Raw genomic sequence first — 12,747 nt, forward strand, 5'->3', positions numbered from 1 at the left:
TAGATATTATAAAAAAAACAATCGATTAATGAAAATAATTTGTTTTCATTAGTTACAACTGCATCCAAGCTCTTTTAACAGTCTCACTTTAACACATTCAAAAATTCTTTTCCTGGTATTCCTTGCTTCGACTGTATCCTTAAACTTCAATATCAATATGCGCAATCCCTATCGCGAAAAAACTGTATCGCGAAAGTTGGAGTTCGAGTTCCGAGTATCGTTCTAGCCGTGGAACGACAGCGGAGATAGCGGCTACCCGCGGGACAACGAAATTGCAGGAGTAACACGACGCTTAGCAACGGGGCAACGCGACTGTACACGCACAATAGGTAGATAAGCGGCAGGCGGTTGTAAGAGGTATGCGGCCAGGACTGTCTTACGCGTTGATATGCGCCGTGAAGCGGTGTAGAGGCGGACGCCCGCAACGAGGCCTTCCCGAGCGGGAAAAGCGTTCGCCTTCGTTGGCCGTGCCCGGCGCATCTCTTTATCTGATGGAAAGAAGCCGCCTTCGGAGACTTTTGCCCTCGCGCGAGATCGAGTCCGCGTCTTCGTGAGTCATCGCCGTGGCACCGAGGGCAACGCGGAGGAGCCTTCCGCTCCACGGGCCCGAGTCCGTAAACTCACTTTCTTGCACCGGCAACCGTTCGGGAAGATTACAGTGAAACTTTACGAGTCGAAGCTCGCTTTCGTTTGCCCAAGTGGAAGTTCGCATGCAATCGAAGTACGCGTTTCGCAATATCGATTTGCAATTTATAGCGGAACGGATCATTCTCTCTTAATCTGTCTGTTAGCAATTGTTAAGTGAATTTGAAGGCATCTATACGAAAATTTTGTAAGAATAAAGTTGCCAATTACAGTATTAAAAATTATCTCTTTCTTAGTTATTCGAAGCCCTTACTTTAATAAAAAATACATCGAAAAACTTGATTTCCCTGTTCCATTTCTGGCTCGATCGTTTCTATCTTTGAATTGTACATTTTTATGAGATAAGGAAAAGTTACGAAATACTTTACTACGCGTATTCTTCTTACCGTAACTCCGTAATCAGTAGAGAAACGAGTACTATTTTTTTATTAACCATGCCTAACTAGAGAAATCTCGAAAGTTATAACTAGATTGACGATCGAACTCGCATAAATCTTCTGTAACTGACACGCTTTTAAGATTTTTCTCGAGGATCGCTTTCATCGCGGTAAAACTCGTTCGCCTTTATTTTCGTCCGATCTTCCATTCATCTTCCGAGCAGCAATAATCTTCCCTCTCGCCTAGTGCTTTGACAGAAGATAGATCGATATCTTCGCATATGATTATAAGCGACGCAATGTCAAATAAAAATGTCATTATTCTCCTTTCAGAAATTAGAACGATCCAATTAACGGTACCCAATTATCGACTTTTAATCGCGTCATTCGCGGTCGATCGTATCAATCGCGGTCGACCACTATACACTCGAGAAGGCATGGCTCACCCAGTTCGAGTGGAGTAGACATCGTCAATTCGATGCGAACGCTTATTATCATGGACACGGGCGTCTGACCGTGAAACGGGCCGTTCGCGCTAACGATGCCTGTAATAGTCCGCGAAATCGGCGTACTTCCTATCATTACAGACGAACGTGGCCTTCACCGTGGTGCACTCTAATGAGTTCTCGGATGACCAATATTTATCGCCAATCTAGGTACTAACAGTTTTCTAATGCGCGGCATATATCATATATTGACAACCGGATCTTCAACAACGATTGATATTCATCGCTAATGTTCTCGCGGTTTAGAAGAAGACTTCGAAGAAAATGGCACTGTCAGCCGAGAAACTAAATATATTTATCTAATCAATCTATTATATTTTAATATATATATTTAAAAAGTATCTCCTCCCATTAAACTCTTTTTTTAAGTATCTTCACAGTACTAGAAAAAAAATGTTTCAATATCCAGCGTCCTTTAATATAGCTAACATTGTCAGCCTTGAATAAAGAATATTTTTTGAAAGCCTTATTCGCAGACGCAAGTTTTTATTAAAAAAGCGCGAATGTCGCTCCTTTAGTGCCTTTCAGCGTGGTAATTGGATATTTTTTCAACGAAAATTACACGAGCGAATCAAATTACTTTACTGTTGCAGCGGCTGTACTTTTTTTGTATAAAGAGATCGAGCAGAAAGGAAAGTTCGAGTACGAGATGAAAATTCCGTATAAGGCGACGAATGTGAATCCCCGCAAGTGTCGATACAGTTTTCAGCCGGAAGAAGTTATTTCACAGACAGCTGGAATACGTGTAAGTGGAAGAAAGTCGGCGCTTTTAACGTTTACGAAGAAAAATACAGGAAGATTAGCGTATTATGCAAAATACAGCGTGGCCGGAACGTTGCGAAACGTACGGCGGGATCATTACGCCCGGGCGTGCGCTTTATTCGCTGTTATTTACTCAGTCCCCGATCGCATCGTGAAAGTCCGCTTTACACGCTCTCGCGCATCATTTCGAGAACTGTCGGCACTTCCTTATTAAGATTCATTCTGCGGAAATCGCTGGTCCATGCGTGACGAGAACGTTGCTGTCTGCCACTATCTCTTTAGCGCTGACACACGTAAAAAAAATTCTCCCAAAAGTGACAAGAGAGAATCGTATAAGGATTAAAAATAAGTTACTGAGAATGCAACAAAAATATAAAATATAAAAATATAAAAATTAATTTTGAAAAACGAAATTGACTAAACACGATAAATTGATATAAACACTATCGGTATAAAATAGAAAAGTCGCACTTCTTTAAAGAGATTCTTAGAAAGAAATATATAACAATTTTTAATACAAAGTTAAAAAAATAAGTAAATTTCTCATAATTTAAATGCTAAATGTTTACAGTCTATCGGTCCTATTCAAATTAATTATCAAAAACCAGAATTATGCATTTCTTAAATGCACATGTATTTTTGAGAAAAGTTAAATTACATAATCTGTGGTGTAGTAGATCAAATATTTTGAAAGTTAATATGTCGAGAATCTAAAGGAAAATCAGTTTCCTCGAATATGAAGAAGGTGGAAACGATATGAGGAAGCAAAGCAGAAATTTGCCGTGGAGAGACTCGGCGCGTCTCTCAAACTCACCATCTCTCGAATCTCGAGCAAAGAGACTTTAATACGATGTAATCGTCAGTCCGAGGAGCCCTCTAATATCAGCCGCCGTCTCGGGCAGGCCGATAGTTAGTGGAAAGTACGGGTAAATGTAAAACGTGACGCGGTTTCAATCCGTCGCACGTAATTGGGTGTAAAAGTCGGTTCACGTCCACGGAGACAAACGAGCCAAACGGAAGGAGAGGATACGGGAATCGGCGAGATCTACCGTTTGATCTTCAGAACACGTTCTCCCTCTCTTCCTCTCTTTGATCCGTACCAATTCTGAATCTGGAAAGTCTTCTACGTATCACGGTAAACGTAAACGAAAAAACGTGAATTGCGTTGAGAAAATGCATAACGGCCTAGGAAGGCGAAACGTTACACGAAGAGGGAGGATAAATGAAAGTTCGTTCTTTCTCAGAAAGCTCGTTTTACTTCTGATGCTCGCGTGCATTAGACTGACGTCGATAATAAATCTTTGTTCGAGCCTGTCCGATCATTTGCTACCTTGTACGGTGTACGATCTACTTAATAGAATAGACAATTAAATGTCGGCAGGTAGTTTCTATTGTTAAAATAAAAGTGGAAAGGTATTCGAAAAATATATGTAGAGAGAAATGTGACAAAAGAATGCAACACAAAGAAGAAATTTTAAAAACGAAAGGATGCGAAAGATTAACAGGATTCTTCGCGAAAGAAGTAATATTTTGCGTCCCGTTTCTTCCTCTTCCAGTAGAAGAAATAATTTGATATCAGGTAGCTTTATTTACACAAATTAGGCTTGTAATAGCTTTGTACTGCGCGTGTTTCCCTCAAACGCAGAAATGACTCGTTGTGCTACAAACGTACTTTACGCTGTAAAACTTAACTACATATTTTCAATAAAATGCCACGGTTGACCGCGCGTTTATATATTGTATCGGAAATTTCTCACGTCGGTGGACACACCTTAACATGAAACGTGTACATAATACGAGATAAATATTTTCTTTAACTCCGTGAAAAATATTCGAAACTAGAACCAGGCGCGTGCGAGACGAATAACTCACGATTACTTTCTATAGAACAGTAAGAAATACGACTAGTTCTACATATAGATTTTATTTGCAACATTTCGAGTCTAAATACCGCAGACATTTCTAATTTTCCCCCATCGTTAATACATTCCAATTAATTTATAGAGACTGTTACAAAATGGAAATTACTTCCTCCTGGAGCGTCTTGATATAGAGTGGCGGTAGTCGGTACTGCTGTCACTACGCCCCGCGTTCTTTACGATAGACAAATGGAGCCGCCGTGACTTTCGCTTACCATATTTACGCGACCGGCGATAAGCTGAAGTGCTTTTTCGGCAATGAAAAAAATGTTCGACAACTGTGTCATGCTTCGACTTGATATGCCGTTAATTATTCGAGCTCTTGAAGAATGTACACATTTATACAACGAATAAAAGAAATTTCAAATCTCACGCGTCCGTTTCATATCCTTGCCGCGATTCACATGTCCCCTCCCCCCTTTATAATTATAGCTAGAAGATCTCCAAAGCTTAAATTAAATTTTATTAATTTCTATATAGATTCCGGATCTCCGGGGGGAGGGACCGCTATCGGGATCGTGTCAAAAATCTCGCGCGAGAAGGCTGGTTTGATATTGATGGACGATTCAGCCCACTTTCCCACACACGTCCATAATTCCGCGGCCCTCGCTCTCGTCTCGAGAGGGAGGAACCGGTGTTACGGCAATTAATTCGTACCCGATCGACACGCCGCTCCGAGCCCTCTCGAGCGCTCCTTTTTCCCCCTGCTCGGTCTCTCATCTCCCACCGTCGTTGAGAGACGACGTGCGCTATTTCCGTGAACCAAATACGGCGGTCGGTCAAAGACGGGCAACAGAGAGCGCCGACGCTCACACGCGGCGGCGTGAACGATTGATGAGAAGTGTCGGACTGGTTTTCTTTCGGTTCCTCTCTTGAAGCTCGACTTTTAACTAAGACGATGACAATCAGACAGCAAAGAAACTTAATTACGCGTACATCAACAATATTTTCGATAAATATTTTATTTCAATCTGCAAAATAAATATGCAACATAGCATTCTTATTGTGTGGAATATAAATTTTTTAGTTATTTTAATAACAGCAGATAATCATTAAATTAATAATTAATATACAACAAATAATTTATTTACATATTAATAATTAATTTAATATCTGTTGGTAAATATTAACATTTCCTCTCCGCAGTCTTGCAATAAATGTTGTTTTTCGTGCAATGCAGATGTAAGAAAAATAATTTTGATTTACTTTTATTCGTTCATTAATTGATTCTTTGATTTTCTTTCTTTTATTTAAAAAAAGCACTTTTTCGAATTTAGCTAACAATCGCCAACAACCTGTCAATCCGACCAGTTCGACATTAATGATCAGAAGAACGGAAGAGGAAGTTCGCACAAGCCTTACAGGTGATTAAAGTAGAACACGTAATAACGGAATGCACGACGAGATCCTCGCTTCGGGCACTCGGCATGGTTATTATTGTCGTGCATGTTTTCTATATTTTTTCTGTCGTTCTCTCCTCCGACAACAAAGCGCGCCGATTTTATGTCGATCGAAAGGTGCCGCCGCGCGCTGCCGTCACCGCTCGCTCGAGGTAAACTACTGATCGGATTAATGTTGTAGAACGAGGAAGAGTACTTTTATGTTCTCTCGAATAGATTCGCGCGTGTATCGATCATTTTAAATTAGAACGGCTAATATCATTCTGTGACTTGGAGGCAAAAAAGAAAAAAAGAAAGAGAGAGAGAGAGAGAAATGAGTGTTATATATGTTTGTAAGTATAATAATTGCAGTAGTAAAAGAGATCATTGCCGCGCTACACCTTTTAGTAGATTTTTATAACATGCTCATCTATTAAGCAACAACACGGTAAGACTTGTTCGAACCATCGCAGGAACTTCCGAAATAAAATATTCTCATTTAGCAATGCTGATGAGGCAATTCTGAATATCTATCTGGGTCTCTCCCTCGCACGATCGTGACCATTCGTACGTGAAAGCAGGGTACGCCCGATCAAAGTGCTTCGCTCGAACAATTAAACAATTGTCAGAGACCGACCCACTTCCCTGCCAGGACACGTCGTCCTTCCCCGTACGGTGGGACGCCACCGTACGTAGCATGGCACTTTCGATCTACTGGACATCCGTAGAAATCGTTCAGATTAAAATCGCCTGATCGCGTGCGTTCGGCTTATTTGGTAGAGCGATCAAATGCAGAGAGGATGCTACCGGCAACATAAATATAGTATGTTCGGCAGACTCAAAGAAAAAAAATGTAAATTATATACAATAATTTTTTACTACCGCAAATCTTCTCGAAATTTACACGAGGTTTCTAATAAGTAACGGGCATTAGATTCATCCTAAATTATCCTGTTATGTAAAGCCTTGATATTGATTGTTTAAATTATACTGTCAACACGGTTCATCCTAAATTATCCTGTTATGTAAAGCTTCTTGATATGGATTATTTAAATTATATTTATCAACGCACAATCAAAATACATTTAACATTTTAGCTCAGACAGGAACGTATATACTACCTATATACATATTATCAAATTTTTAATTCATCCTGACTTCCTTATTCAAGCACTTTAGATATACCGGTCGAAATGCTAACGCGCCACGTGCACATTAACGTCACGCTTACGGGAAAATTGTTCCGATTAATAATTAATCAGGTCGATAATGTTGTCTCGCGTTATCGCCTGCGCGATGCTACTACGGTCTTCTTTATTACCACTTGCCGATGATAGATGGATCGATCCGGACGAAGCGTTAAACTACCCATTACCACTACGCATTCCCGATCGCATCATCGCGCGGTTAATAAGATAATAAGTACCGCACGCTGGGGATGAATAATCGCGATAAGGCACCCTGGAGCCGCGCATTGGTCTCCGCGCGATAGTACGTCGCGCGGCGGCGATTAACCGCATGTAGTAATAAGGAAGCGCCCCACGTCACGGATTAAACGCTAAGCCACCTTTATGGTTTTCGATGCAAAAGAATGCACTTAGGACGAATCGTTGATTAGTAAGCCGGCATTTCTCGATCGGCATTTCACAACGGTACTCCGTCGACGGGAATCCGACGTCGGGATATTTCAATTCCGCGCCGCCGCCGCCCGTTTTCCGATGGACCGAGACACGCCGCGAAGGACTCGGAAACGCGCGTTTATCCTTTTACGACTAAAATCCGTCGAGGATAGACGTTATCGATTTGATCAAAATTATAATCGTGACGTTAAGTGGCGACTTCGTCGGAGAGAAAGTCCGACGGCTGCCGTATTAACGCCGTCGTCGACTCGTCTCGATTATCGTCGGGTGTATAGGACTTCGCGCGGCCGCGTATACGCGGCGGCACACACGACCAGCACGCATCTTGTATCTAATTATCGAGGAATGCTTTGTGCGTGTAGGAAGCCGCGCGCCGGCCGTCCGGGCTTAACAACTCAGCAGAAGAAAAAGAGTCGGGAACCCAGCGAGATTGAGCGGTACACGCACTTGCCCGATACATGCACGACATTTCGGTCAATTTCGCACTCGCGCCGTTTCTCCCTTTCTTTTTCTTTTTACGGCGGCTTTTAACGAGCGTTAAGGAATATATAATCGAAAGATAATTCCGCGACCTGCGAAAACGTGAGTTGTAACTTGATAATTCGAACAGAGATCGTCGACACTCCGCATTAGAATTAATGCCCTACACAGTCAGTTCTTTCTCTTCTAATTCTTTTAATTTTTGAATTATCGCTAATATAATTCAAGAATCATGAATAAATTTATTTAATCCTTTAAAAAAAAAGAGCTGTGTGAAGTTGTCCCCCCCCCCCCACTATTAAAAATTCGAAAACTACCATTCGATTGGTGTTCGTTTGGTAGTCCATTCTCCAGATATGAAAAAAAGACATATGCGCGTGAAGTTAGCTCTTCCTTTCGCAAAATATGACTTTCCAGACAGCGTAAGTATTCACAACTAGCATTACAGACGTGCGCTTCGCGCGCGTTATTTAACATTTTTCAAATACTCTATCAATCTCAATAAACAAAACTGTTAAAATATGCAATGACAACTGCTCGCGAAATAAGCGCAATGACAGAACCAATCAGAATCGCGGAAAAGAGGCTTCAAACTTCGATACGAGTATCATGCCTTTTTTTAGATAGGATTATAAGCATTCGTTTGGTGGTTGTTTACTGACGTTTGGTCCATTCTCGAAGATTGGTAGTTAAAATTTTAAGTAATAATATAATACTCGCATCTCGCGAAGTATTGTTGTCTCTTTTCCGCGATGCCGATTGGTTGACTTGTAATGCTTACTTCGTGAGCGACTGTCATTGCGTATTTTAACAGTTGTGTGTACTGAGGTAGATAGAGTGTATAGCAAATATAGTAAAAAATAAAAAATGTCAAATAGCGTAATGCGCGTTTATAATTCTAGTATCAAGAAAAAAAGAAAGAATTGCTGCTCTTTGAGCAATTGTATACATAATCATTTAATTGGATCAATTAGAGAGCTCGTCAAACATCCGCAAAGGTCTGTAGCTATTCTTCTTTTTTTTTTTTAATTTAGAAACAGGGGAACGCAAAATAGAAATAAAGGCTGTATTTATACGAGCCATCTCTTATCCCTTTAGCGCTAATCTAATCTCGTAATTTCGACGAATGTTATTCTCCATATATGTTGATCGTTTTGGACGTCTTGATGACGGAGGGATATGAAAAAATGGTGAAAATTATAGACCCCGAACATCGCGAACCGCCCAGGTCATTCATTCACACTCAGGGTTCCCAAAGGGCGGTACATGCTTTACGTGCACGTGATGGATAATTAATAATTATAAAGCGATCAAGGAAAGGGCAGCATTTCTGCGATCCGCCACGGTAATTTCCGATTCGCTTGTGCACGAAAGATGCGGATTCGCGGCAATCTCGATTTCGTTTTCGCCCCAGAGGGCTCGTTAAGGTTGCACATATGCGCATAAAACCATGATTAGACGATGGTTTATTTAATGCGATGCAAAAATTTTCCCATGGAAAATCATGTTGCGCGCAGGAATGGAAAACAGATTTCTAACATTATCATACATATAATTATTAGAGAATGACTGGCCGATATGTGCGCTTCGCAAGACAATTTTCAATAAATTCAAGATTTATCCAGAAATATGTAATTCACACAAATGCAACATAAGAACACATTCACACATTACGAGAAGTAAAAAGAAATAAAGTGAAAATAAACGCTTTAAGATAAATGCATGTATGTTATAAAGAAAATAAATTTCCTATCAATAAATTATTTTGTTGAGAAAAATGGAGAATTTGAAAATCCATAATAAAAATCTTGAATATATCATTTCCCGACCATTCTCCCCGCCATTTTCTGGACCGTTTATCGATTCGCACGATCCTGCCATCGCATTATCGATTATACTCGGACGCGTTGGTAACGCCAATCACGTTCCCGGACTCGATCGTCATTATGGAAATAGTGAGTGTAATGCGTCGGGGAGGCAGATGATTGCGCACATTCGCCGATCTTCGTGGCGTCTAATATGAGGAAAACGCGTTAACATGCGTGTTTGCTTTAGGCAACTCTCGGAATCAGCGACCGAACAATTACTCGACCCGTTGAAATTACACGAGAAATCATCAAGTGTAATTTAACCAATTAAATCCTTTCGTTTAACTAGGTTCCCATATTCCTCAATTTTTTTTTTTTGTTTGAATAAAATCCAAACTCAATGAAGAATCTATCTTTAGAAGAGATAAAACGCAATATGTTATACGCTAATTATAAGATATTAAAATATTTTTCTAAATATATAATAAATTGTAGAGAAATGCATAGAATGGCAAGTATTCTTGATATTGAAAGAAATCTCTCGATACGACCGCTGACAAAGCTGCATCGTATTTGCGAAGGACCGAGGAATAACAAGTCAACGGTGTTCGTCGGTGAGGCTGACGCCCCGCAAAAGATCGATGAGAGATCGAATGTCAACACGAGAGAGATCGTTCGACGGCCAGGTATACGGGCGATGAGATTTTCGAAGCGAAAGCTCATTCGTGGAAGTGAGGATAGGGAGTCCTTTGTGCGTCTCCCATTGTCGACTGAGGGAGGCTGACTGGCTGAATTCAATGCTTCGTGTCGCGCACGAAAGAGTGGCCATACGCGGCTCAGAGGGAGGACCCGCGTGTACGAGACAGCTTAGTATAAGCACTGCGTGCAATAACTTCGGCGTAATCGTCGAGGAGCGGAGTTGGGAGAGCGCGGCCATGTACGGCGGGCTTTCATGCGCGCACGCGGAATAACAAACTATACGTAGCCGTACATAGACGATCTTCTAGTTCAAGGCCACAGTGGCCATCGTCGCGTAAATAATGCTCGTAATTGACGAACTAAGTCACAATCCTACGTAATTCTTTTATTCTCTTATCAGTGGATAAAAATATGAATTTTTTTTTACTTGTAACAGAGAGTAATTTTAACATCTTTTTTCTCCATTCGATAATTATTACATGCATAAATGTTCCGTATTTGAAAATCTTATTAATCTCGTGATAATCTCCCATATCTGTCAAAATATACACGTATGCCGTTACTGCGTCGGAGATACGACACGATCGGGCTTACATAATCTTCTCTGACTTCCATCACGAGTATAGCAACATCGAGGTTAATGTTGATCAGATAAGCTAACGTTTCAGTACGGATTAGTTCGCGAATGAGGAAGATTTACGAGACTTCACGGACGACATATTAATTTGCGCAAGACTTACCTCGTGCGCTTGATCCTCGATGCTCCGTAGAACCGCGAGATTGCGGATAGTCGCGCGTCGCGACTCGAACGACGACTCCAGCCTGGTGGCGGCCTTACCCACCTCCTCCACCAGTCTTCGGGCTCGTTTCACCGACAATCTGGAAAGATAAAAAGGAACCGTGATCGTGACGCACCGTTAGGAATCCGCGTAGCCGTCTCGCTCGTGTACGATCCGATCGAACCCCTGACTCGCGAAACCACAAACGAAGGTCACGATGCAAATCGAAACTGAGTGCTTCGTCGACTAACGTGTTTCCTTATCTTCGCATTAAAATGTGTCCTTGGTTGATACATACTTCATAAGTACGCAGAAATCGATGCAAGCTTAATGTATCTGATTTAATCGATCTGACTAGTTTCTCGAGTTAATGCACTCAAAGACAGAAATCATTCGCACACTGAATAAATATGTAATATAGATCGATATCGCTACAAGTGGACATACAGTACTATTAATTAATATCAACACAAAGATAAAAAAAAGCAAAAATTAAACGTCGATATTTAGTTTGTGGAAAAAGTAGTAATATATAGGTACAAGAAATAATCACACACAAAAAATCATTTTTTTACTAAAGTGCAGTGAATAACAAAAAATGTTTGTTCTACGCAATCTACTAAAAGAACGTACTAAAAGAACGGTGCCTTTTTTGTGCGACCAATATAAATATAAAATTCTACCTAACGTGCTGGATGTGTAGAAGCGGGGCCGCGCGTTCCTCGAGCGCGGCGATGGCCTCTTCGGCATCTCTAGACGTTCTTCTCAATGTGGGGTCCGTGAGGAGCCGACCGAGAGGCGTCAAAGTGCCGGACAGGCTTGTGCATTCCTTCAGCTCCGACATTTCGAGGGCCAATCTGCGACCAGCCGATTGCCACTCCGTCATGAGGCTGTCGTACTCCTGCGGGAAATCAAAATACCAATCATGGCAGAGCGCCGATGTCTTATGCTTCCCGATGGTGTTCTCGCGAAATTTCCTTCATCGGCAACCGGTATCCAGGAGGAATGCCAGCGACGTAAAAGTAGACATGTCTAAAACGGCGATTGCGAAATTCAATGAGCCGATTAATTGATCAGATCGTTGTAAACCTTACAGCACATTGTTTAAACAAGTATGTAACGGATGACGCATATCTGTTGCACGTAGAGCAAATACGGCGAACTATTATCTCGATGATTTCTTCGCTCCGACAGCCCGTTCGCTCGAATCGCGCGCGCGCAAATACCAATCGCATTAAATCAACTCGCGACGAGTGTGGCGCGCGTTCGGAATAGCGATTGATATCGATTTCTGATAGAATTAATTTAATGCTGCATTTATATAATCAAACTCCAGACATATCTTCGTGACAAGATATATTAATATTGGCCGATGTAAAGTCAAGATTACATTACGGAACGTAAATATTAGATTATCAGAGTGCATCATCTTTCATATTTAACATAAATAAAATGAAAAGCTCATTACATATATTTTATATATATATATATATATATATATATATATATAAAATATTTAATGTATCTTCGAAATTTAAAATATATAATAATCATCACTATGACTATATACGATACATACAAATCCTATCGATATCTAGCGATATCTTGCGAAATCGTCCAACAGATTGATCAATCTTATAATCAATCAATTATCCCCGGGAATAATCAATGGTTAAACTTTAATTATAGCAGTATCATAAGACGGTTCGACTGCGGGATAAATTCGGACGATATAAAATTATTGATTACGTAA

The 12,747-nt window shown here is 40.8% G+C and overlaps 1 protein-coding gene across 2 annotated transcripts in view; it reads right to left on the bottom strand.

Moving 5' to 3' along the window:
* The window catches only part of LOC105455945, a 287,400-nt gene that overhangs the window by 72,578 nt on the left and 202,075 nt on the right, over window positions 1-12,747 (bottom strand). For both annotated transcript variants that reach the window (XM_011699655.1, XM_011699656.1), the window contains exons 11-12: window positions 11,678-11,895; window positions 10,956-11,094 (exon numbers count right to left, since the gene is read on the bottom strand). In XM_011699655.1, coding sequence (XP_011697957.1) covers window positions 10,956-11,094; window positions 11,678-11,895 — 357 coding nt within the window. The remainder of the gene's footprint in view (window positions 1-10,955; window positions 11,095-11,677; window positions 11,896-12,747) is intronic.

The sequence above is a fragment of the Wasmannia auropunctata genome, unplaced genomic scaffold (assembly GCF_000956235.1).
Source record: "Wasmannia auropunctata unplaced genomic scaffold, wasmannia.A_1.0 LD335828.1, whole genome shotgun sequence".
NCBI classification, from domain to species: domain Eukaryota; kingdom Metazoa; phylum Arthropoda; class Insecta; order Hymenoptera; family Formicidae; genus Wasmannia; species Wasmannia auropunctata.